General features: G+C 38.7%; 1 protein-coding gene across 2 annotated transcripts; it reads right to left on the reverse strand.

The window, feature by feature from the left end:
• Nucleotides 1-133: 133 nt before the first annotated feature.
• Nucleotides 134-27,757, reverse strand: ZMAT3 (zinc finger matrin-type 3). 2 transcript variants are annotated; one of them, XM_047099865.1, is made up of 6 exons: nucleotides 27,579-27,757; nucleotides 23,753-24,079; nucleotides 8,724-8,843; nucleotides 6,223-6,389; nucleotides 6,007-6,107; nucleotides 134-2,208 (listed from the first exon to the last, which is right to left on the reverse strand). In XM_047099865.1, exons 2-6 carry the CDS (start codon nucleotides 24,020-24,022, stop codon nucleotides 2,000-2,002), a joined length of 867 nt encoding a protein of 288 aa, XP_046955821.1. In that variant the 5' UTR covers nucleotides 24,023-24,079; nucleotides 27,579-27,757; the 3' UTR covers nucleotides 134-1,999. The 2 variants fall into 2 exon arrangements, with proteins under 2 accessions (XP_046955821.1, XP_046955819.1); XM_047099863.1 differs by having other exon boundaries at nucleotides 134-2,211.

Consider the following 27,757-nt stretch of genomic DNA (forward strand, 5'->3'; position numbering starts at 1 on the left):
ATTCTTATTCACAATCCATTACTGTTATCTGAAATAAGGATCCAATGAAATTTTCTCTATGGTATCACATAAACATATGTGTGTGTATGTATATAAATATATACACACATATATGTGTGTGTGTGTACATATACATACACACACACACACACAGAGACATAAAGAGAAAGAGGGAAAAATGAGATTTTTAAATAATTATAGAACCAAGTGGCCAGCACTGTTATATTAAAATCTACCAAAAAATTATACTTAGCAGCAAAATGAGTAACCTACTGACCAATGAAATAAGCTCTAAATTGCCCTAAACAAATCAATTATATAAAAGGATTATACTATGAGTCACAAGTCTAGATAGAATCTCAATAACGTTATTTCATTCTTCTATTTTGGGGAGAAAAAAAATTACTAAACAATTCTACTATTTTTCAAAAAACCACTTCAACCGAAGGGCAACTTGATACTGAACTAGAGGTTAATCCCAAAACTGAATTTTAAATACATATCTAGATTGCTCAAAAACTGTTCGTAAGTATTAAAGGAAAAGAATGACAATGATAATTTCCTTCTCCTCATCTCTTTGCTTATAGAATTCCCAAGGGAAAAGGGAGTTTCATTTTTAATTAGTAATGTAAGCAATCAAATGTGAATTGACCATAGTGCAAAGATACTACTCAATATAAACTTCCTGGTGAATGTGGCCTTTCAAAAGAACTATGGATGAGCACCAGTCTTATCCATGTAACTATAGTAAGTAGATAAAATACAAGTAATGAAAGTTCATAGGGTACTCCATTAGTTAATCTAGCCATACACTAGAGCTTCTTATTTTGAAAACAAAAAAACAAATAATAATACTGTTGTAATTATCAGATACCAAAGTACTCCATAATGTATTTCTATTATCTTTTAGAAAGCTAAATTATAAAGAAACCAAAGTTCACGTATTTTACTATTGGAAATGATGCTACTAAAATTTGATTAACTTTTTTTAAATTCCTCTCTATTTATGAAACAGTAAGGTAGTAGTATTTTCTCAGGACGGCCAACAAACTGGCAAGACAGGAAAGAATGTACAATGTAAGGATCAGTTTATCAAAAAAGTCTGCCAAAACAAATGTCAAGAGAACTGAATTTAGGATCAAGACCATCATACAAGTACATGTTATTATCAGTGAATAGCTCTAAAACCATCCGAAAAATATCTTTGTAAAAAATAGCATATCTATCTTACACTCACTGGATATTGAAATGGGGGGCTTGGAAAGCCCATAATATGGCTGGGGCATGAGAATGAGCTTATTTTACTAGCTAATTCAACCAGGACGGGGAGGGGCAGGGGAGGGGAAAGGAAGAAGGTGGCATTTAAATGAATGAAATCCATGACTGGAAATGAAATTTCACCATTTGGAAGTCTACAAGCACATTGGAAGTGTATGAATCCATGAAAATCTGCATTTCAATAATGGGAAGACATGATAATGGGAAAACATGTCCTGGGAAAGACCCTAATGCAGTTTACAATAATAGTATATCCTACTGACAAGGCATTGCGTTGAGGTGGTTCCAAAGAAGCCTTGGGAAACCAAAATCTCTGCTTACCTGTTGTCACTGTTATCTGAAGTAAGAACTCAAGAATATTCTTAACAGTACATAAAACTAAAATTGCAAAAGAAGGTGAAATTTTCAAATAGTTAAAGCTCTAAGTGATCAGGCTACTAGTTGACCAGAACTCGGTCAAGATAAAAAGTTATTTCTCATGGGGTAGGTAGGTCACATGCTCTAAGTAGCTCAACACAACTGACCTGAAAACGCATCGTGACCTAAGAAGCACATTCTTTACCTTCCCCAGTTTTGACATCTCAAGGTACCACTGCAGGTTACATATATTAACATTAAGCAGAGGAATGTACTTATATCAAAAGGACCACAAAAGCAGGGCATGTCGACAGAAGGCAAAACACCAGGCAGGCAAAGCTGCTCTCTCTGAATGTAACAAGCACTATACATATCCCAGGTTCTCCATCTCGTTCCTGTACCGCTGCTCAGACACCTTGCTTTTATGTTGCTTGCTCTCTAAATGCTGCCGGAACTCCATCTCTTCGCCAGCCCCGACATTACACATGGAGCAGTAAAACCGGCCACTTGGAGTCACACACATGGCCAGATCACGGGGGATTCTCTGCCGAGAGCGGGGATTGAAGTAAGGACCTGCTAAAGCAAGAGATGAAAGTAGTGTAGTCACTTCAAAATATTTATTCAATAAATGATGGCAGTCTGGCTGATTATCACTGTAATTTGTCACTCTAAGTTCAAATTATAAAATTCACTGAACTCCCAGCTTTAAAAGAATGCAAAATTCCCAGATTTTCTTAAATTACAATTTTATACAGGTGCAATCTAAAAAGCTAAAATGATTCCTCCAACTATCATCAGAAAGGTTACTGTAGAGCCAAACCCAAGCTCAAAATGGCAATGTCTCTAAAAAGTAAATAAAATTTTAAAAACTGTTTAACTTCCAAACATTACATGGAAACTTTTGTGATTATGCTAACTCATTAATCCAAAACTTCGACTTCTAAGAATTATCCCAAGAAAATACTGAGAATTTTTGCACGGAGGTTTGTCAAGAAGGACATTATTTATGACCAGTGTTCATATAAGTTTTTATCAGAGGATGTGGGGAAAGGAGAGATCAAACACATGATTTGAACAATTACGGTAATGGATGCAATGGAAATCCATGCAGTCACCGTAAGTAACGAAAACTCTTTGATTACATGGAAACGTAATTATAATATGCTACTAAGTGAAACAAGAATATCACAAAATATAATCGCATTTCTATTTTAAAGAAGTATACAGACAAATGGGAATGACATACACAAAAACGTTGGTGGGATTACTAATAATTTTATTTTCTTCTTTTTACATAACTGACTTCTTTTTTTTTTAACTATGTTAAATTGAATTTATTAGCCTGTGCATTCAAAAAAAGGTAATCTAGGGGCTCTTGGGTGGCTCAGTCAGCTGAACATCTGACTCTTGGTATCAACTCACGTCATGACCCCAGGGTCGCGGGATTGAGCCCTGCATCAGGCTCTCCACTGAGCATGAAGCCTGTTTGGGATTCTCTCTCTCTGCCCCTCAACTCAGCTTACACTCATACCCTCTCCCTCTCTCTCTCAAAAAGAAAAAAGTAGGGGCGCCTGGGTGGCGCAGTTGGTTAAGCGTCCGACTTCAGCCACGTCACGATCTCGCGGTCCGTGAGTTCGAGCCCCGCCTCAGGCTCTGGGCTGATGGCTCGGAGCCTGGAGCCTGTTTCCGATTCTGTGTCTCCCTCTCTCTCTGCCCCTCCCCCGTTCATGCTCTGTCTCTCTCTGTCCCAAAAATAAAATAAAAACGTTGGAAAAAAAAAATTTAAAAAAAAAAAAGAAAGAAAAAAGTTAATCTATAATTATGTAAATAAATTCTTTAGAATTCAAAATATGCAATGTGACATATTTATAGGTAAACCAAATTATAACTAATGTATTTTAAGTTGGGGAGGTTATTTTTTTGTTTGTTTTTTGTTTGTTTGTTTTTTGAGAGAGAGAGACAGAGTGCAAATGGGGAGAGGGGCAGAGAGAGAGGGAGACACAGAATCTGAAGTAGGCTCCAGGCTCCGGAGCTGTCAGCACAGAGCCCACGGTGGGGCTCAAACTCACAAACCGTGAGATCATGACCTGAGCCAAAGTTGGATTCTTAACCAACTGTGCCACCCACGCGCTCCTTGGGAGGGTTGTTTGTTTTTATTGAAGTATACCTGACACATCATGTTACCTTAGTTTCAGGTGTACAACATAGTGATTCGACGATTCTATACATTATGCGATGCTCACCACCAGTGTAGCTGCCATCTGTTACCATACAACACTATTATAATACCATTGACTATATCTCCTATGCTATACCTATTATCCTCTGACTTATTCATTCCATAACTGGAAGGCTGTGTCTCCCACTCCCCTTCACCATTTGCCCAAGCCGCCCTCCCCTCCCCTACTAACTATTTGTTCTCTATATTTACTTAGCATAATACCCTCTAGGTCCATCATGTTGTTGCAAAGAGCAAGATCTCATCCTTTTTTATGATTAATATTCCATAGTGTGTGTGTGTGTGTGTGTGTGCACGCACATGCATGTACACACCACATCTTTATCCATTCATATACTAATGGATACTTGGGTTGCCTCCATATTTTGGCTATTGCAAATAATGCTGCAATAAACAGGGGTACATATATCTTTTCAAAATAGTGTTTTTGGGGGTGCCTGGGTGGCTCAGTTGGTTAAGTATCCAACTTCAGCTCAGGTGATGATCTCGCAGCTGGTGAGTTCAAGCCCCACATCATGCTCTGTGCTAACAGCTCAGAGCCAGGAGCCTGCCTGCAATTCTGTCTCCCTCTCTCTCTGCCCTTCCCCCATTAGCGCTCTGTCTCTGTCTCTCCCTCTCTCTCTCAAAAATAAATAAACATTTTTAAAAAATAGTGTTTTTGTTTTCTTTGGGTCGATACTCAGTTATGTAACTGACTTAAGTTGGACCACTGCTTATTAATTTTCTGCTTTTCTTTTCTACTGTAAGAAATACTTAAGACTTTTCTCAAGATATTATTTTCACTGAATCCTACAGTTTAATCTATTTTTATTACTGTTTGGTTTTAAGAATTTTTAATTTCCAGTATGATTACTTCTTTGATCCATGAGTCATTTAGAAGTATTTTAAAATTTCCAAACGGAAATTTCATAACATTTTTTTAAATGTATTTTTTGATATTGACCTCTCATTTAATTGTATTCAGGCCAGAGAATATAGTCTAAACTGCCATCTGTCCTAAAGTTTATTTTATCTAATTTTTAATTTTTTAAATGTTTACTTATGAGAGAGAGAGAGAGAAACACAGAGTGCAAGCAAGGGAGGGGCAGAGACAGAAGAAGATACAGAATCTGAAGCAGGCTCCAGGCTCCGAGCTGTCAGCATAGAGCCTGACGCAGGGCTGAAACTCACGAGCTGTGAGATCATGACCTGAGCCAAAGTCGGATGCTTAACTGATGGAGCCACCCAGGCACCCTACTTTATCTAAAATCAATACAGCTATCTCAGCTTCCTTTCAGCTGAATTTTTTATCTAATCTTATAACACTTGTCTTTAAACTGGGACCTCAGTAAATTTACACTTACTATAATTACTGACATATATCTGAACTTCTATTAATCCTATTACATTGTGCTTTCTATATGTCCCTTTTTTCTATGCTTCTCTTGCCTTTCCAACTAACTTTTTTTTTTGTGTGTGTGCTGATATGTGTGTGCACTGGAGGCTGTGATGGGGAGAGAATGAAGGACTATTCAGTTCAACTCTCCCTACTGGAGATAATAAGAAAATGCAGACAACATTCCTCTAAAGTGGCAGTTCTAAACTGAAGGTGTATATGAGAATCACTGAGGAAGCATTTTCAAACCACACATATGTCTGGGTCCCACTCCCAATTTACTGACTGAAAATCTCTAAGTCATGGTTCAGGCATGTGTATTTTGTAAAAATTCCCCCAAGAAATCTGATTCACCACCCTACTTAAAAGCCACTGCTATAATCTTTGTTTATTTTCCCCCCAAAATGAAGATTTAACATTGTACAACTTTAAACCAAACAGCCCATTTTTATAATGCATTTTACATTTCTCAGCAGGCAAACACCAGGAGCAGTATAAAGGACTATGATCAGAGACCTTAAAATAAAAATAAATATTATACCTCAGCATAAATAAATGAATGAATGAATAAATAAATAAATAAATAAATAAATAAATGCTTGGAAATAAATGCCAACTTGAAAAGCCACTAGACAAATTGAACAAAACAATTAGCTAGCCCCAAATTCTCAGGACTACTTATTCCCATTAAAGGAAATAAAAATAAAGAAGACCATCTGCAGAATGTAGCCAAGGTATGTGGAAATCCACAGGATACCTGAATTATTCTGTACCGTATACATATTCCTCCTATTAGGCATCATCTTATACTCATTCCCTTCTTTCCGGGTCCGCCGCTGACCCGCCTCAGAGGATTCCCTGGAGAAAAGAAATTTTAAAAGAGTGAGACTTCTAAACAAGGATCCCTTTCAACTCTTTTTTTCTAGACAGCCTTACACAACACTTTGGCCTCAGAGAAAGTGGCAATACCTACGAGAATGAGTTACTCTGAGCTTCCGCCAGCCGCAGCCTCTTGGCATGATTCTTCCCTTGATAGTGAGCCTGAGCCACAGCCGGAGAACTAAAGGAGGCATCACAGAGCTTACAGTAATCGTTCTCTGTGGCCAGGATCACTCTGCCTCCCGGCTTAAAGGAGCCCATCTGACATCAAAGACACAAAAGACAAAGTTAAAAAAAAAAAATGTGAAGTTTATTCCCTTCTTTCCTTCAAAGTTCCCTCTAAGTGTTGAAAGATAACCAAAGGTTATGGTATGACCACAGCATTCGGCTTTATAAGGAAAGGACATAATTCATTCCAGAAAAAAAAGCAACAACAACAGAGAGAAAAAAAAATGTTGAAAGACAATGTGGTTTTGTATTACAATCACCTATGTACTGAACTGGTTAATGGCTTGTTGCTATCTCCATGGAGAAATTTTTTAAAAGAAGCATAGAAGATTCAGGGCAGTACAGGTAAGGCCTAATATCACATTATCAGAAAGGTAAAGTCCATCCAGAATCCATCAGCAAGCCTTTAATGAATGCCTACTGCTTTTAGGGCTTGCTACCTAATGCAGAAGGGATATACAGACATATATTTACAAATGAGCCCCTCTCCCAAAGAGTCTAAAAATTAGCTACAGATGTAGCTGGGGAAAAATAACCAACAGATTCAGACAACTGTATTCAGCTGAGAAACGAGTTATGAGAAACCTAACACAGTGCCTGGAAGATAGTATCTACTCAATAAATACTGTTAACAAAAAAAGACAAACTAGATTTTGGCTAGAGGAGAATAAAATATATAATAAGGAGCCTGGAAAGCATATCGTATTAGGACCAACTGAGGGAAACAGTATTGTTTTCATCTGGTCAGAAAGATTTTCTGGGGACAGGATAGCTGTCTCCAAAAATCACAAAGGGCTAGGCTGTGAAAGAAGGTGATGGCTGTTTGCTCAGGAGGCAGACACCAGCTGAAAACAGTCCCCAGCCAGGAGTGACCATCTCGTTCCAGAGCAGCCTTGAGGAATAAGGGCCCTGTAAACTGCTCAGCCTGAAAATCTGTCTGGGTATTTTCCAGTCCTTTGACTCTGTTTTTACCTTCTCTCATTTACCCCATAAACTCGTGAGGATGGAAAGATAGCTGGAATGGCTGTCCACACTTTAAATACTGGAAAACTGATGTTCAGACAAGAAAAATTATGCTGTCATGGTTAGTAGAGGTCCAAGGTCAAAAGAAATTCTTGTTCCACCAATTCACAAAACATGTAATGCCATGGACAAGTTACTTAGCTTACCTGAGCTTCTAATAAATGTCCAGCTGAGACAAATGTTGCTGGCCCATGGATTACATGCCCACTAATAAGGCCAATACCTCTACGTTCTTGGAAGCACTAAATGCAATCAGGGTCCAGGACTAGAATGAGGCAAGATAAGCATTTGCCATGGGCATGAAATTTAAGGGTGTATCCAAAAACTCAGCCATCAAGATAAATAATATTTTAACGGAACATTCTTACAAATCAAACCTGATGCCAAAAGAAATCAATGTAAACAAAGTATCAAAATTTTAAATACAGACAGGATCAGGAATAGCGCCATGCCAAGCCATATGGCAGCCAAGGCAGAAGGAAAATCAGTAATACCTACCCCATCTTTAAGTTGTTGACATTTTGTTTACTACTGATTTTTTCAAATTAATTTTGGATTTTTACAATATGACATTAAAATATTTATCTTGATAACTGTTTTGGCTCCCTCTTAATTTTTGTGCCTAAGTCAAGTACATCCCTGACCTCATCTTAGTCCCAGCGCTGAATGAAGTGACGCATGAAAAGTGCTTAGCAGAGTGCCTGGCATAGTAAGTGCTCAATTAGAGTTATTATTATCTATGACCATGTATTGTTCTACGGACAAAGACAGATGAAGGAATACAATCCATATTTCAGAGACTGTTACCGAGTACAGGATTTCTTGCCTCAAACACCTGCTTTACCTACTAAAGAGTGAAAGAACTTGGCTCACCAGTATGTGTCATTACACCAAAGTCCAGATAAAGTTTATACAGGCTCTCGCCATAGAGGTAAGAAAGCGGTAATCTGAGAAAACTGACCTTGCTGGAAGGCAAATAGGAAGTCAGGGGGATTAACTATAATAAAGATATAAGTGTTTAAGAACCTCTCTTTTCATTCAGAGCTTAGCCTAGACATTCAGAGTTATTTAACCCAGAATTTTTAGAAATGCTTAGAGAAAAGTACATGTACCAATATTTGTTTCATCATTTCATGCATCGCAACCAAAGCCAATGAGAAATCTCGAGGGTTATGGATGTTGGCAAGCTTTACATCCAGCACTACAGTTCAAGGAGTTAAAAGTACCAAGGAGAACCTTTTGGGAGTATTTGCCCAACTGTACCTTGATGGGCTCATGGATGACAAATTTCATCCATGACCACTTGTGCACAGGACAACTTCCACCCTGACACATGCATCTCACCTGTGGAGGGACTGGAACCGCTGGGGTGGCCACAGGTTCCACCACGCTGCTCATTCTGGCAGCAGGAGGACAACTGTTTGCTGCATAGTAATTTCGGAGTTTCTTACCGTGATTTTTACCCTAGAAGTAAAATGAAATGAGTAATCACCATGAAGAAAATCTGTCAAATTGAGTTAATGTACTCACTAAAAACACAGAAATAAGGGGAGAAAAACCCAAGCGATGTTACCTACATTTTATTTTTTCAGATATATGCAACAGTGGGGTAAAGAGACTACTAGATCTTAAAGTAAAAGAGTCTACTCTTTGGTTCCAATAGAATGATTTATCTGGGAAAGTTGAGGGAACAAAGCCAAAAAAATCCGAATTTCCTATTATTTCTGGAAAAGTATCGCATTTTCCAGTGATCTATGTCCTCCCCCAACTTGTTGCCATTCATATGCCACTGCCTAAATATGAGTTTTATTACACTCTGATCTAATCTACTTTATAAGTCAGTAATGAAATGGATAATCCAGTTATTTTTACAAAAATAGCACTTGCAGAGTATCTTTTTACTTGCAAAGGACTCTCCTGTGCATCAGCTCATTTGCTGCTCACAAAATTTCCTGTAAGAGGAATTTGTTAGTATTTCCCACACATGACAGCTGAGGAACTCAATCTGGAGACGGTGGAGGACTTGCCCCTGACACCTTCAGCTGGGGTGAGAAGTGGAGCCAGAGCTTGGGACAGGCCCTCCGTATTGAGAGCAAGCCCCTTTTGACTATGTCAGGATGGCTTAGGGAGGCACTGTGTACCTCTACTAAAATGCATTTGCCTCTCTTGGTGTGTTTTAAGTTGTTATTTACACGATTATATTCCCTGAACTGACAGAAACTTCAAGCCTGTAGGCAAACATTCATTCACCATCTACTACAGGCTAAGCCCTAGAAACGAAAAGACCTAGCACACACTCAAGAGGAGGAGACAGATATATAAGCAGGTAATTAAAGTAAGGCGATAAATTCTACCTTCTGACCACCGGAATGCCCTAAAGGTGCTTTTGCCAAAGTCACGTGACCTCGTGGTCAAACTCACATCTGTGGCTTCACCACATTCTAACTCTAAGCAGCATGACACCATTGCTACTCCCTTCTATTGTCTTCTGTGACTCCCACTTACCTCCTGACTTCTCATACTCTAAACTCTGCAACATCCGAAGCTCCACCGTTGGCCCTCTTCTCCATCTACATTATTTTACCCTCATAGCTTTAAAATAATCAACAAGTTAGTAGCTCCCAAATTATCTATCTCCATCCCTATTTTGGACTGAAGGATTGTGTCCCACCAAAATTTGTATGTGGACATCTAATCTGGAGGTGGAGCCTTTGGGAGGTGATTAATCACTGTCCTTATAAAAAGAAGGCCAATGGGGCGCCTGGGTGGCGCAGTCGGTTAAGCGTCCGACTTCAGCCAGGTCACGATCTCGCGGTCCGTGAGTTCGAGCCCCGCATCAGGCTCTGGGCTGATGGCTCAGAGCCTGGAGCCTGTTTCCGATTCTGTGTCTCCTTCTCTCTCTCTGCCCCTCCCCCGTTCATGCTCTGTCTCTCTCTGTCCCAAAAATAAATAAACGTTGAAAAAAAAAATTTAAAAAAAAAAAAAAAAAAAAGAAGGCCAAGAGCTCCCTCACCCTCCTCATTCTGCTATGTGAGGATCCAGGGAGACGCTGGCTGTCCGTAACGTGGAAGAGGACCTTGCCAGAATCCAACCATGCTAATACCCTGATCTCAGACTTTCGGCCTCCAGAACTATGAGAAATGAAACTCATTCTAGCTCCAGGGCTTTTGTACTTGCTGTTCCTTTTGCCTGGAATGTTCTTCTTTCAGTTCTCTGCATGGCTAGCTCCTTCTTATCTTTCAGGTCTTAACTCAAATGGCATCTCACTGAATGCCATCCTCCCCTACTCTGCACACACATATTCTCTAACACGTTACCACACCGTCTGGTTTATCCTAGTTCCAATTAGCATGATCTGAAATGACATTGTTTGGTTGGTTTTTTATCTCTTTTGTACTTTCTGGAATGTAGACTCCTTAAAAATAAGGACCTGTCTTGTTTACTCTTCTATCTCCAATATCTAGAACAGCTTCTAGGCACCTGTCTGGTTCAGCCGGTAGAGTGTGCAGCTCGGGTTCGTGAGTTTGAGCCTCACGTCAGATGTAGAGATTACTTAAAAATAAAATAGTAAGTAAATAAATAGATCTAGAACAGTTTGTAGCATATAGCAGACAATCAGTAAAGATTTGTTGGCTAAATGAACCAAGTATTATAATGGAGATAACAAATACACTGCCAAGAGAACGCAGAAAAGGAATTTCTTAACTCTGGCTGAATGTGTCAGAGAAGGCTTCCCTGAAAAGGGGACAATCAAGTAATCTTTTAAAATGAGCAAAAATTTACCAGGCAGGTAAGGAGTGAGGGGAAAGAAAATTGTGAACAGAAGAAATACTGTAAGGAAATACTGTAAGCAAAAGCCCAGCCTGCCCTACTGAGGAATCACAAGAGAGACAGTCTTCTGGAGAAGAGAAGGACTTGAGATACATAGTGGGCTTAATGGCGAAACAGATCTTGGACTTCAGAGGCAGCAGGGAGCCCCTGAAGGACTCTAAGCAAAGTAGTTACATGACTGGATTGCATTTGATAAAAATCAACCTGGAATTAGCATGGGGGATAAGTCAGAGTAGATCAAAGCTGCAGCTGGATAGATGGAACAGAGCTAAGGACAAAGCCCTGGGACAATATGATGTAACCGTGTAGTAAGAATGAGGATCAAGAAAATGAGATTGAAAATGTCTGGTCCATCAAATAAAATGAAAACCAGACAAGTATGGTATTATGGAAGCTAGAATAAAGTGTTTCAAAAGAAGAGTCTAATTAGATACATTATGACCCAGGAACTGTACTACATATCACCAAACAGAAACATACATATAAGGAGATATCTATAAGTGTTCCTAGGGGGCGCCTGGGTGGCTCAGTCAGTTGGGTGTCCAACTTCAGCTCAGGTCATGATCTCACCATTTGTGAGTTTGAGCCCCACTTCAGGCTCTGTGCTGACAGCTCAGAGCCTGGAGCCTGCTTCGGATTCTGTGTCTCCCTCTCTCTCCGCACCTCCCCTGCTCACACTCTGTCTCTCTCTCTCAAAAATAAACATTAAAAAAATTTTTCTTAAAGCATGTTCCTAGAAGGACTGTTAGTAACATTGAAAAGTAAAAATAATTGAAGTGTCCATCTACAGGATAATGCATAAATCATAGTCTGTTCCTACGATGAAACACTATACAGTAGTGAAAAATAAACATTCCAGGGCCATGCATGGCAACGTGAACGATTCTAACAAAATGCTGAATGAAAAGAACAAGTTGCAAAAGGAGATATATAACAATAATTTTTTAATATGGGAGTTAAAAATATTAAGAGCCACTACAGTTTACATAAGGAAACAGTATGTAGCAAAAGTACAAAAAAGTAATGGAACAATAAATATCAATTCAGTACCATAGCTACACTTAGGAGCACAGGAGAGGATACAATTTGGGAAGGGATGCATGGGGGCTTCAACTGAATGGATAATTTTCACTCTTTCAGCCTGATGGCAAATATGCAGGTTCATTATATTATTTTTGTGCTTTTTTATGTCTGAAGTATCTAATAAAAATTTAAAACAATACTAACAAGGACAAGAAAAAAAAGAGTTGTTCACCAGGTCAAATGCTACTGTGGGGTTGAGTAACGTCAGGACAGAGAAGTGATGCTTGGATTTAAAATCAGAGGTTGAGTAACTTTGCTAGAACCGTTTCAATAGAGGGGTTAAGAGGTGACATGGAGGGGCTTGGCGAGACAACAGGAGATGTGAAAACAGAAATAACTAGTATAGGCAAATGTTTAGAAGGGTTCTATGACAGGGCAGGGAGTAGACATATAGGGTGGAGAGTGAGAAAGGGAAGTGGGTCAAGGGAAGGCTGGTTTCAAATTTGGGTTTTACTTAGGCTCGTTTGCATGACAACAGAAGGAAGTCAGTAAAACCTGAAGAACAGATGGTACAGGAGCCAAAGCATGTCCGTGAAAAGGCAGAAGAAGACGAGGCACATGGTACTACAGGAAGAGCCAACATTAGACACTATTCACAAGTTTCAAGCCGACGTTACGTCCATAACAAAATGACAATCATGGCAACTAATGTTTTTTAGCATTCATGTGATAAGCGGTGTTCTAAATACTTCATATGTATTATCTCGTGTAATCTTCATGAAATCTCCATCAAGTAGGTATAATTACCATCCCCATTCTCCACATGAGGAAATGGAACTCAGGAGAGTTAAAAACTTGCCCAAGAGTTTCCAGATAGCTAGGCAGCAGGTACCTGGGCTTGTGTGTCCCCATCTACCCTCTATAAACAATACAGAACAGTAAGGAAAACAAATAAAACTACACAAAAGCCATGCCCTCCACATAACCAGAAGGCACAGAATGCCCAGACTTCAACATAACTATAAGTAAAAATGGAGAAAACATCAAATCCCAGGGAGCACTCATTCACACTTCTCACTCACACTTCTGCCACATGCATTCACAGTAAGCAAGAGAGTCTTTCTGCAGGAAAGAGAGAAGAGGAAGCTAGCAGCAGACCTAAAATTGCTTTCAAACCACCACCAGGAAAAATAAACCCACCCTAAGTTTGTAAACACTAAAACATGATCTGGTGGAGCAGAGCACTCACTACTGGACGAGGCTTAAATGTACACATGATCTGAGGCAGCAAAGTGGCTTCTGGAGGAGAAAAAGACAAGAAGGAAGGGAGAGGCACCTTTTGGCACATGGGAGGCAAAGGGCGGGAAACAACAAAACAGGAAAAGCTAGCATCCTACAATACAACAACAAAAATTAGAGGACATACAAACCACAAAAAAAAAAAAAAAAAAAACCACAACCTGAAGAACTGAACTTTGCTATGGTCACAGAAGAGATTGTCACTGAATTAAGACTCTCATAAAGCACCCCAAATCCTCATAATGAACAGATGAAAACTAGTCAGTTCTTTATTTTATTTTTGAAAACTAATCAATTCTATAAAAAGTTATTACCAAAAAAATTAACACATCTCAGCCAATGAACTCCACCCCCCAAAAAAAACATATGAAACAGAAGAAAACCATTAAGACAATACTCCAATTTGAACTAATATAGTCATTTATTTGGAAATCTGAAACATCACCTTATCACCTTCAATCAGAATCCAAGAGGTACAACGGAAAATGGACAAAGAGTAAGAAATGAAAAGAAGGGTAATTAAACTTAGGAAAGAAAAAAGAGAATTTTATCAAAAATGAGAAGTAAATGCGTGCCAAAGGAAAACAGACACAAATGAAAATGTACTAAGAGACACCGAAGAAAGACAGAAAAGCAGTCTAGAAAATAAAACAATATAAAGACAAAAATCTTATAAGCTCAGAGAGGAAGCAATGGAAATGGAGGACAAGAAGGAATACTTTATGTAAAACTGGAGCCCCTGAAAGACAAAAAAACAAAACAGCCAAATAGAATATTTGAAACCATATTCAAATAGAATATTTGAAATTACAACCCAAGAAAATTGTCCAAAAGTAAATCAAGACCTGAATCTACATATTGAAAAGGCACGCCAGGTTTCTGGGAAAATCAACCTAGAACAATCAAATCTGAAGTATATTTTTCAAAAGGTATGAAATTTCAAAGAAAAAAAAAGAAAAAGCCTCAAGCTTTCTAGGCAAAAAGACCAAATAACTTACAAATGCATAAGAATTAGAATGGCATCCACAATATGTAAAACAAGGCAGTAGCTGAGAAGCATTTTTTTTTAATGACACGTAATGAAAGTGTCAACCAAGGATTTTATGTATAGCCCACTGTCCCTGTGTCAAGGGTCAGGAGTACAGAAAAACATTTTCAACATACACAACCTTAGGAACTCAGGACGTGTAAGTCCTGCTTGAGGAATCTTTTGGAGCTTCGTTCAACCAAAAAATGACTGGGAAAATTTCAGCAAAAGGGCTGATGGTAAGTGTTTTCATAGATATAATTCTAGATCAAAAACTAAATAAAACGTGGAGATCAGGATGAAAGATTGATGTTCAAATATTACACGACACAATGGAAATCACGCAACAAAAAACAGAAAAAGGAAGAGGAAAGTAGAACAAGCCCATTGATTCTGCAATAAGTAATTTAGCTGGAATACCATTAAAAACTGACAAACCAGAGGGGGGCCTGTGTGGCTCAGTTGGTTAAGTGTCTGACTTTGGCTCGGGTCATGATCTCGTGGTTTGTGAGTTTGAGCCCCGCATCAGGCTCTGTGCTGACAGCTCAGAGCCTGGAGCCTGCTTCAGGTTCTGTGTCTCCCTCTCTCTCTCTGCCCCTCTCCCTTTCTCTCTCTCAAAAACAAATAAACGTTAAAATAAAAAACCCTTAACTGACAAACCAGATAATACATTAAATAACTGAACGGGATAGTAAGATCACTTAAAACGTATAAATAATAGGGATATGAGAATGGACTACAAGTTATAGTAGGATGTGATATACATTCCTAAGTATACATTTTTGTATAGTTCTTACTTTTAGAACTATATTAACATTTCACAAACTTAGAAAAAGAATCAAAGTCAACAAGAATTGGGGAGGACTCAAAATACAAACAGAAACAAACAAACCTTTTGTATAAAAAAATGAATAACACAACAATACTGAATGGAGGGGGGGAGAAACTATTCACATGGTCTTAAAGTATCACCCCACGATACTTATTAAACACAAAAAGAAAAATAGTAACTTTACAAAACAAGAACCTTATAGCAGGCAGCATCTCTGTAACCTAAGTAACTTTTTAAAGCAATATTTTTACTATATATCATGCTAAAGACAAAAAGAACAATACACAAATATTATCCTCTGGTTAGTAGGTTTTTCATGGGGATGTAGCTTATCAATCCCCAAACTATGTATACTGAGAGAGAGAGAGAGAGAGAGAGAGAGAGAGAGAGAGAGAGAGAGTTGTGGTTAATGAGTGCCTAAGTTTTTCACTATCCCAGAAAGAAATTAAACATTAAGAAAAGATGAAAGGCTAGAATGAACACTGTCCTATTGTACTGAAATTGGAAGTTTCAATCTGAACTCAGTTTTCAACATACATGCACATAAGTATACATAAATGTGTGTACACATAAATATATATAACTAGCTCTGCCACTGAGATAATCTAGAAACACTAACATCCCAGTAGCAAAGAGTATGCCTTGCACTCAGATTTTGGTTTCTAAACACCATTTTCCAATAGAAGTATACCTGGCTCCTTGAAAAAGTGGCTAGCATAGGGAAAATACAAGAAAATCCTAGAATCTTTTGTATTCAGGAATTAAGGAAGCATGACAAAAATTACAGGGATGTGTTCAAAGGACACAGGCACCAGTTTGAAGATTCTCACACTTTTCAAATCTGGGACAACAGAAACATCGGAATAAATAATGATAATAATACATTATATCCGTAGAATAAAATAAGAATCCATAATCTATGGTGATTGAATGAAAGCAGAAAGTTCTTCCTTAAGGTAAAATTCCAACTAATAAAGGTAGAAAGAATAATTAAAACAGAAAAATCACCATTTGGCAAACACCACAGTAATAATCACTGCAGGGAAGAATCATCAATGGATGTTAAAATTACTCAGTGAAAATACCATAAGAAATAAAATACTCACAGAGTCTCAGAGTACCTCCCCACATACTTATTAAACACAAGAAGAAAAATAGTAACTTTATAAAGAAGAACCCTGGCAGGCACCACCTTAACCAGTAACGAAAGTCAACAGCACCAATGATGCAAAATTTTCATATCATCTCCTTCCCAGTATGATGCACGGGGAATGATGCAACATCACTTCTGTGGTATTTGTGTCAAAAAAAAAAAAAAAAAAAAAAAAAAAACACACAGAATCTGAGCTTAATAATGAGAAAACATCAATCAAACCCAAATTGGGATATTCTACAAAACTACTCTTCAAAAATTGCAAGATTGTAAAAAACAAAGAAAAAACTCAACCTGTCTAGATTAAAGGAGACATAACAACCCCATGCAAAATTTCATCCTGGATTGGATCCTGGAACCAGGAAAAGGACCCCATTAGACAACTGGTGAAATGTAGTCTGTAGATTAGATAATATTATTGTTATCAGTGTTAATTTTCTGATTTTGATCATTGTACTATAGTTATAAAATATAGTTATAGTTATATTTGGGGAATCCGGATGAGGTACATGCAGAAATTTTTGGTAGTGTTTCTGGAACCAGCTTGTAAGTTAAAGGTTATTCAAACTGAAAAGTTAATAAAATAGGATAAAACTTGCCCAAAGCCACAAGTAAGTGGCAGAGCTGGGGTCAATCCTGAGCCACCACGCCTCACTGCACCCTAGGAAAAGTCAACAGTATTAAGAACCATCTCAGGTACCAGAAACTTTTCTAAATGTCTTACACATACTATTACTAGTGACATCATCATCTTCTTCATCATAAGGCAGAGAGGAGTTAGGATATATTTCCAATGTCATACATCTAGTAACTAGTGAGACTACAATCTGAAGACTAGTCTGACCCCAAAGTCCATGATTTCATGTTCTAAACTAATAGCCTACAGAACAGATACTAGCAAAGGAAACGGTAAGAAAACAAGAGACCCTTAAAAATTAAAGACATAAATGCCAAAGTAAAAAAATTCAATATAGAGTTAGAATTCAATACCTCTTAGAAATAAAGGAATGATGAAAGAGAGAAGAGATAAGCAATATAAAGAATCGATCCAGCTAGTCTAGGCAAGGGCTACCAGAATTGCCAGGAAAAGAGAGAAAGTATAGAAAAGAATTTTATCAAGGAAACAGCATCAAAGAAAATCCCCAGAGCTCAAGAGAAACAGGAATATGCAAATTGAAAGGAACTACTAGCACTGACCAAGGCCAATGGGAAAAGAGGCACAACTAAGCACACCCATCACTGTGAAATTTCAGATATTGGGGATCAAAAGGAGAGCCTAAAAGCTTCCAAGGAGAAAAGTTCCAAAATTAAAGTAGGTCACCCACAAGAGAGTAAGAATCAGAGTAAGATTTCTCTTCAGCGATGCTAGATTACAAAAAAAAAAAAAAAAAACACAAACACACACACACGCACACACAATGAGGTATAGCCTTTAACATTCTTAGGAAAAAAAATTTCAACATGAAAATAAACTGTCACATAAGAAAACATAATACACACATTTTTAGACATACAAGGGCTCAGAAAAATTTATTTCTTATTACTCCCTGACTTTATTTTAAAGAGAGAGATGTATTGTAACGTACATTTATATTTATTCTTTCTTCCTTCAAGTAATGTGAAGAGGTACTTCAATAAAACAAGATTGGAAAATAGAAAGACAGGAAGAAAACATGTATATTTAGAAAAGCGTTGTCCAAGCCAGAGAGCCAAGAAGAGAAATCCAAAATTGACATCGCTGCAGCAAACCCAGAGGGCATGGGAGGATGGAGGGATCTGGGATAAAGGGGGGATTCCACACAGTGGAAAGTGCGACGCACCGGAGGGGAAAATGGGGATACGATAAAGATATGTTATGTAAGAAAAAGAAGGCACAAGAAGAAAAGCAAAGAAAAACTCTAAAACTCTAGGATATACAATAAGCTGCACAATGAAGTCAGGATCCAAACGTGAAACAACTAGTCCAAACTAGAACAGGAAATCAGTGGGTCTAATAAGGATAAATAAAACGGATTGTAAGCAATAAAAACAAAGATTAAGAAGCTAGCAATTGTTATAAATTCATAAGATTCTTCTCCCTATGTTTTTAAAGTATCAGAAACTCGAGGAAAAACAAAAGGTTATTTCTAAGTTACAATCCGCATATGAAACGAACTAAAAAGGGCATGATTTTGAGCAACTGGTGGCATTCAAGAAAGGGTCATCCATTTGAACTTCGCTTTTGAGTAGCATGGGATTGTGACATTGGAAACAGAGAAGAAAACAGTTCTACTGTGGACAATAGTCCCCTACTCATAGTAATGCAAAAGCTGAATGTCAACTTTCAAAAATTGGAATCAACCTTATAAATAGAGCAACAGAAATTTTAATTTGATTATCAAATAAACAAAAATGTGATCAACCTTAACAGTGTCAAAGTAAAACTATCGCCAACACAAGATGAGAGGTGGAAGGCAGAATGGAGAAGAAAAGGAAGGGATAGAAGAGGAAGAGAGAACAGGTGATTACTGCTTTTCATTATATGCCCTTTGTTCTATATGCATTATTTTGAGTTAAAATTTCTTTAAATGTTTTGAGGAAGCTGTTCCTAGTGGCAAATGCTACAAAAGGTCGAGAAAGAACTAAATTTGACCTGTAAGACCACAGGTGACCTTGGAAAGGACCATTTCAGTAGAATACTGGAACAGAAATCAGAATGCAGTGAATGAATAGAAAATGAAGACCAGGAGAGGACAATTACACCTGTCAGAACTCTTAGGAGAGAAGAGAAAAGTTGCCAAAGAAAGGGATTAAAAGCACAGGAAAGGTTGCCGTTGCTATTTTTATTTATATAGAAAAACCTGAGCAGGTTTTTAATTTGATAGAAGTAAAGAAGTGATGACAGGTGATGAAATCCACAGTTAGGGCAAGGAATCAGCCTCGTACAGAAGGGATATGTACTCTTCTGAAATAAAAAGGAACGAGGTCAAGGGGACTAGGATGGAGAGGCAGAAAGCTGGTGAGACACAGCCACCGGCAGGATCATGGAGACCTCCTGTCTTCTAGTAAGTGCATTTTGACTAAACTCAGTCCACTGCAAGTTCGTTTGGAAAACAACCAGATGGGAGAATTTTGAAAAACATAAAAATTAGCTGCGATTAGAGTTGCTGATCACGAAACCGGGTAGCCAATGTTAAAATATAAATACCAAAATCAGTACTCTAAACTTTGGGATAACATCAATTGCATTCTCTGCATTATCAATTAACATCACTACAATCAGCATCACAACTGTAGAACTACTTTTTTTAACCTGCATTCTGTCTCCCTTTCAAATTAATCTAATTAATACAGTACATTGTTATTTAGCTGCTAAATATTACAAATAGAACTAGATCTATGTTTACGACAAACTTTGGAAATGCACCTTGAGTGAGCAGTTATTTTTCAAATCGACACACAAATTAGCAAATAAATTGGTTGACTTTATTTTCAATTGTGGATGCCCTGGCAAAATTTATCCATTTTTGGTTGCTTGTTTTATTTCTGCTAACGACCTTCTATCCAAAGTAGTTCTTCCTCTGGGCATGTCTGCTGCTAAAACAGTGTTGTGTTACTCCACGCCAGGCTTGCCCTAAGTGACCTGAAGCCTGCAGACAGATTCTAATAAAACGAAGATATGTTTTTCCTCCAAAGATTTTATTTTAAATTAAGATATAACTGAAGCCATAATTGTGAGACTGTAAAAATAGGTAATCTCATTAAAAGTAAAACAACTCAGGGTATTTTGAAGCAGATGGACTGGGTTAAAAAGACCCGGGAATAAAACTAAATCTGTGGTGACCACAGATACACAGGGGTCATTGCGAAGGCAGCCCCAACACAGGAACATCAGGATGTCAGGGAAAGAAGGTGGTGAGTTTAAAGGGAAATATTGAGCAGCTTCCATTGTGTGTCTTGGATTTCTGGAACATGATACAGTTAGACTCTAGCATAACACTGCCCACACCACACTGAAGGTTGTTTATAATACCCTGAGCAATTTGAAACTTTGCGATTTCAACAATGGCACCAACTGACTAAAACGTTTTGAGTAATGTAATCACCGTGATTTATCATTTCACACAAACCTGTTTCTAGCTTATAAACAGGCTACCACTGACCCCTTTTATCTCACGCATAAGAGAAATAGTGAATTTGTGGTCTTGGTATCGCTTGGTATTAAAAATTATAAAGCAGGTTTTCAGAAGTAAAACTTTCCATCACCTCATCAACCACTTTGTTTTATTAGCCTACTTAACAATCATTGCTGTTCTGCCCATTTCTGGTTCTTGGTAAGCCTTACTCACTGGTCTTACCCTGGTCTTCAGTAGCCCTTTTCTTTTTAATTTTTTTTAATGTTTATTTATGTTTGAGAGAGAGAGAGAGCAGGGGAGGGGTAGAGGGAGAAGGGGTCAGAGGATCGGAAGCAGACTCTGTGCTGACAGCCGAGATGGCGATGCAGGGCTCAAACTCAGCAACTGAACTGAACCGTGAGATCATGACCTGAACCGAAGTCGGATGTTCAACCGACTGAGCGACTCAGGCGCCCCTTCAGTAGCCGTTTTTAATCATTGTCTATTGGTGTACTGTCTATTAGCCTTTGATGCATCTTACAGGCTGACATTTCTGTTTCCCTTCTGTAGTGGTTTCACCCACCTCTAAGTTATGTCCATGCTCTGACTGTTTATTATTCTGACCTACTCTTTGATCCACACTCGCTCATCTCAACCACATCTATCTTGTTGACATTCAGATTTTACTTCTAAAATTAACTTTCCTCCGGGTGCCTGGGTGGCTCAGTCCATTCAGCATCTGGCTCTTGATTTCAGCTCAGGTCACAATCTCACAGTTCATGAGATCGAGCCCTGCATCAGGCTCTACGCTGACAGCACAGAGCCTGTTTGGGATTCTAAATAAATAAATAAATAAATAAATAAATAAATAAATAAATAAATAAAATTAACTTTCCTTCTATACTATGCTAATAAAATTGTTCCATACTTTCACACGCTCATACATTAACTGCTTTCCCTTGTTTCTCTGTAAAGGGAAAACAAAAACAAAACACCTCCCTCTTTAACAATAACACTGACTTCTTTCAAATCTTTGCTTCTAAGCTCTTAGAAACAAACTTAGAAAAACCCCAAACTTTTAATTTTTCATTAGGTTCTACTTTCTTTATACCCACTTGCTTCTCTTTACTCTATTTTTACCCTAGTTCTTGGCTGCTTAAAGTATCCACTATGACAGGCTATCCTTCTCCAACTTTTCCCCTTAAAAATTCTGATTATAGAGACATTTATCTAAATTTCACTTCCCTGTTCTCATGTTTTCTAATTTACATATTTACCATATCATGAACAGAGCTGAAATTAAGTACAATTACTAATCTTACCAACTAAAAAGTTCAGAGCACACATGTGTGTGCGCGCACACACACACGAATGTAAAATCAAAGAAAAAACAACAACAAATAAATGCAGATTGTTTCTTATCTAGGTTAAGCCTTATAATCCAATGACCCTCTTCAAATTGAATTCTCTCTATTCATAACCAGAAGCATCCATTACTGTCTATAGAGCCATAACGTGATATTAGGAGGGGGAAAAAGGCAGGAGATACAGATATAATCCATACACACATATTAAAATTACACTGCCCAAGAGTTTTACCTCATAAAAGTAAGCAACTCTTCTTTAAAGGGCACACACAGGTAGGTTTTCTCTCAAGTTAATGACTTAAAAATCAAAACTTGAGAACTTAAGCTTGATTTTCTGAGTCTTAGCCTATAAAACTGGCCATTCTGCAGGAATAAATGAAGAGGAAAACTAGCACTGAGTCTTGGGTTTGACAAGCATCATCCGACTCCCCTCAAACAGTAAAAGAGGCAAAGGAAGACCCTGTATCAAACACTGTGGTGGAGAGTGGTACACAGAGAGAATGAGAGTGGGGCTGGAGAAGGGGAGAAAATGTAAAAATAAAACCAGAAGATGCCTTCATGCACCAATGAGGACATGTGCCAAGATCTGAGATATAATTAACTCAATCCTCTGCACCTGAGGGCCAAACAAACCCAAACAAAGGGAACTCCAGGGAAGCCACACATTGTCTCTTCCCCCAAATCCCCAGGAAAACAATATACCATCACAATATTTCTGATGTACAATCACCAAGTGACACAGTCATCAGTCTTTAGGATCAAAACAAAACAAAAAAGATTTACACTTACAGTGAATAAAACCCGTAAGTTAGAGATGGTTATAGTGGCACGATGGAAGAAATACTTGTATAAGTCATCTTTCTACCTTACGTCTTATTATCGCAGCTACTCGTGCAAAGAATAAACAGCCAAATCAATGCTGACCCAGAAGACATCCTTTCATTCAGTGGTGTTTGGCCCCAGTTGCTTCTCAGGTCGCCTTTTTCCAAAAAAGGAAATTACATAATTGTATACGGATAGCAATCTACAATAAAAAGAAATACCGTACCCTCTCTTTCGAGCCAAAAGTTAGCTTTCTATTTGTTCTTAGGTAATAACACCCTTTAAAATTGTCCTTTCCGCTAGCCATTCTACATGGAGGTGAAAGCTTTAAACCTTAGAAATGATTATCAGTTCACACTAACGGGCTAAAAGAAACCACAGTATGCTTCCTATGAAGGATAAGGCTCAATATTCCAACGTCATTTTATTCTAACGACAGAAAAATACGTGTTTTCCTTAGGAGTGACAGGTTATATAAGAAGAGTCAGAGGTCAAAGAGACAAAGTGTAAGATTCATAGAGATTACCTTGCACTGAGATAAACTGTATTAGCTACAAGATAATATTTATAAGGCTAATTCTTATAAACCATTTGAACTGAGCTTGGTACATTATGTTTCAAATACCTATTCACCTGAGGACTGCACGTTGGTCCACGAGCACAGATGATGCACGTTTGCCTACAACAAGCAGTAAGCTATCAAATGTCACACAGTTACGTTGAGAGCCCATTCTGTGAAACGTGATGCTCTCTTTTAATGTAGGAACCTTATGCTTTTTTATCAGACAAACTAATATCTAGTTCTTCACTAAGCCATCTTGATTATTCCAGGCACAGTTGGTCATATCTGGAGACATGACTCTGAAATGGGCAAAGCCCTAAAACATTCTCTCACTAAATTCCTGGTTTTCTTTTCTTTCCTTACCTGATAATGAGCCTGGGCTTGCTGCGCTGAGTTCAAGGTGACATTGCAGAGTTTGCAGTACAGGGGCTTACATAGCTCCTCCAGGGCAGAGTCTTGCTCTCCTCCCTTAGGTAACTCCTCTTCCCCTGCCAGAGGCAAGGAAGCCTCCTGCCCAAAAGGCTTCTGTGGCGGAAGCTGCAAGGTTCCTGTAGACCTGGCGGCCACTGACATAGGAGGAGAGGATGAGGGCCGCTTAGGCAGAGGAAGCCCGGCGTGTTGCAAGAGGATCATTGGGTAGGAAAGCCTTGGGCATAATCCAATGGGCGATGAGAAGTCAGTTCTTCAAATCTGAATCAAGAGGGAAAAAAAATGCTCACTTAAAAATGTGACCTCAGCAATATGACATGTAAGTGACCACACCACCTGACTCCTTCCTCTACTTCTCCAAGCCACCTTTGGGATTTCTTTTTGCCTCCTCTAGCAGACCTCCCCTGTCTGTTAATCCACACTGACACTATGCTCTTCCACTGAGAACAGCTTTATAGATCTCGCTTTATTTTGCTTGGCACAGCTCCAACTGCGGTCCCTCTGGCCCATGAACATTAACAGCATTGCATCCATGGCTAATTAAATCTAAAAGTCACATGGCTGAAATGGACATCAAAGGTCACCTAGTCCAGACCCCTTCCCTCAGGCACACTTACACTTAAATACTCTTGATGATAATTATGCATAGACAAAAACACTACAGGCTAAGAACCTTAGCAAATGTCTCCTTTCCATCCAAACTAGTCTTTCCATCCAGATGATGTCAAAAAGAGCAAAATAAAGACTGTCATGTCTTGGAACCCTGAAAACACTCTGAGAGCTAGCTAAAATATCAAGGAAGTTTAGGAATAACTCAGTTACAGTGTAACAAAAATAAATAAAAGAGTTCCTTCCCATCAACCAGTAATAGTTAAATAGGTAAGCCAATGATTCCTCCCAGCAGAGGCTGTAGACAGCGTGTGGGCCACATGCAACTTCAGATGTCCTCTGTTTGGAATATACAGTGTTTTGTTTTGCTTTCACTTTTTAAATTGAATTAGTCATCAACATTTAAAAATCAAGAGATTCCTGGCTTCTCCTGATAAAAGGATGATCTGGCAACACTTGGCACCTGGTCCTATATGGACAATTAGCTAGTCAGTGCTGAGAGGCTGAGAGGCCAGTAGCCAGGCTTGCCTTCTTGGGGCCACCTTCTTCCCCACTTAGCCTGCTGTCTGTATATGTGCTACTTGCCTGCTCCCTGTAGGCCCTTAAGCATAGGACCCCACTTTGTATGGCCTTACATTCATGAGTCGCCTAGAAAAATCAGAATATTTTCTCTTCTTCTAGCCATAAATTACCTGCATAAAATAATGTATCAACTAAATGTCCTATGAGGTAATGGATCACACTACCATTAGCCCAATTTAATTCTAGTTCCTCATCGGTCTTTCAGCAATTTCCTTTCTCCTTTTTATTAAGTAACTGATAATCTCAATTCTGTTTTGCTCCGAAAAGATCCAATATGTTCCAATACCTCTTCAATTTTATACATGGTTTCTCCAGCCTCCCACCCAGCTGGCATCTTCCAACCCTGAGTATCTCAAAATGAACCACAGTACACGCTCTGAGTTCCCATGATTCTAATTAACCCAAATTAAAATCCTTACTCCAAAACACACAATTCCTTCCACTCTCTCAACACTACTAAAACCTCTTTTCTTGGTCAATAAAATATGGCTATTTTAAACTGCTGAAAATTTCCAGCTGCAATAGAAATGTGTATATTTTCTGACGATAATAGATTTACTAAAATTAACCAAAATTTTAAAAAGTTAAACATCTCTTTTAGCACAATTATAAGTATACCTGTGGAAACTGCAATCAAGTAATAACTTTTATACTAAATTCAGGGTCTGGGGGCAGCAGAGGATATCAGGGCAATGGCAAAATAACGGAGTTAAGAGCAAAATACAAAAATTATTAGTCATGATATTCAACAATACTTCTCATTCATCATAATATTTAAAAGAACAATGTTATTTTATTCTTAAGCAGAAGTATACTGTCCATATCTCTAAGAACATAAAGAAAAGCAATACAGATTTAGAACCTTTAAAAAGTCAGATTCTCTATAATCATATTACTCTTCTCGATTAAATCAAACAAGACAGGCATGGATATTTGAAAAAGGAAAACTAAGGAGACAAAGCCACTTTTTCAAAAAGTTAGCTATCTAATTATAACAATTCGTAATATTAAAAGACTACACATGCCACCTGTACAGAGACATACTGCTACCAAACTGCCACAAACAAGCTGCCAGTTCAGAAAATGGAGGAGAGTGTTGAAACATCTGGATAAAGGAAATCGACAATACAAACAAAATCAAACACTACTGATTGCCTAGACATGTCTGGACTTGTTTTATGAAAGCTCACTCCCACTTGAGGAAATTCCAGCACGCATCCCCCCAGTGTTGCCTACAGGTTTCCATCAAAATAAAGTCCAGTCTCAAAGCACAAAGGTCCAAGAGGGCCCTTCCAGAGGTGATAAAATCCTGTGCATTACGGAAAAAATTCTTGCCAAGTACGAACTACCCATTATCACATTTTATCTTTATAATTTTTAAAGAATAGCCAGATATTCCAAAATTATTTCTTGTGATATTTAACAAGCAAAATGATAATGTCAACTCCCAAAAAGGATATGTGCATGACAACTACATCAAGTATTACCATGCTTGGGGGAAAAAAAAAAAACCTAACATAAAAATTAAATCTAAAAGAAATAAAACCTAGTCTTTAGTGAAAGCATTAATGATAGAATATAGAGAAACCCAAAGCGTATGTGACTCGGATCCGTTCAACTACTGCATTAGAGTAAAAGAAACTAACTTGATGGCTAATGTAAATAATATATTCCTCAGACCTTAAAAACCATTCAATCTGATGCTTTAAGTGGCATAAACGAAGGACTTATAGTGGTTAACGTCCTGGTTTGGAAGGGGTTGAGGGAACAATAAAGAAAGTCAAGCTTTCATGGTGTACCTTGTTCGAAGAAAAGGAATGATCATGGCATAGTTTTCATGATCAGACTGGGGCCTACTTTTCACATACTGTATTAAAGACAATCACTTTCTCAGTTGGAGAAACCTACAGAGGAAAGAATACAGTGTAAAGGAACAGGTTATTGGTACCACAGCAAACTAGGGAAGTCTACAGTAATTGGGAATTCAGGAAATGGGGGGAAATGGTGAGCATTACTCAGAGGTCATCAGAACGCAGCGAGAAGTAATGAAAGAGAGAAAAATAGAAAAATAATCAGCTGAGGCAAGGTCTATCATATAAGGAAGATTCAGAAGAATGCAGGGATCTGGGGGAGAAGAGGCCTTGGTGAATTGGCGAATGTTTTCCAGTCTCAGCTAAGACGGTTCCGAACCCAAGGGAACCATTTACACGTTTGAATCTAAGCTACATACACTTCAGTATCGCCCACGTATACCTTACATTCCTAATATGTGCCTGCATAAACACGAGCGCGCACACACTCACGCACCTCGATCCCATAAGGATGCCATCACGAAAGATGGAATCCCCGGTCTCCCACCGGGCGGGGGCAAGCGTGAGGGCCAAGGCAGGAGCACGCCTAGACCATCCAAAAGGTGCACGTGAAATGCTCAAAAACAAACACAAATATCAGCAGCGCAAGCCTGTCACGTGGAGGGCAGGTGGAAAGCCCGCACCCGAAAGAACCGCTAGCCGCCGTCGCTCCGGGGCTCGTCCTAAATGCCCCGCGGCTCGCGATCGCCGGCACTTACCGGAACCCTCGGGACGCGCGGGGAGTCTGGGCGCCGCGTCCACCCCGGGCGCCCGCCACCGTCTGCCCCGCGCACCCGGCTCGGCCCGGCTCAACTCCGCCTCTCTCGACGCAACTTTCCCGGCTGGCCCCCGCCAAGCCCCCTCCGCAGCTGAAGGCTGACTGTCAAAAGTCAGTCCA

Source organism: Lynx rufus, unplaced genomic scaffold (assembly GCF_022079265.1).
Source record: "Lynx rufus isolate CCGP_SWC_20201006 ecotype Redwood Valley unplaced genomic scaffold, mLynRuf1.p SCAF_5, whole genome shotgun sequence".
NCBI classification, from domain to species: domain Eukaryota; kingdom Metazoa; phylum Chordata; class Mammalia; order Carnivora; family Felidae; genus Lynx; species Lynx rufus.

Excerpts from the sequence above, each read along its gene's own strand:
- ZMAT3 (XM_047099863.1), bottom strand. The coding sequence starts at position 24,022 with ATGATCCTCTTGCAACACGCCGGGCTTCCTCTGCCTAAGCGGCCCTCA. Across the intron at positions 6,390-8,723 it reads CGGTTCCAGTCCCTCCACAG|ATGGGCTCCTTTAAGCCGGG; the intron begins GTGAGATGCATG and ends CTTTGATGTCAG. Across the intron at positions 6,108-6,222 it reads GCTCAGAGTAACTCATTCTC|GGAATCCTCTGAGGCGGGTC; the intron begins GTAGGTATTGCC and ends TCTTTTCTCCAG.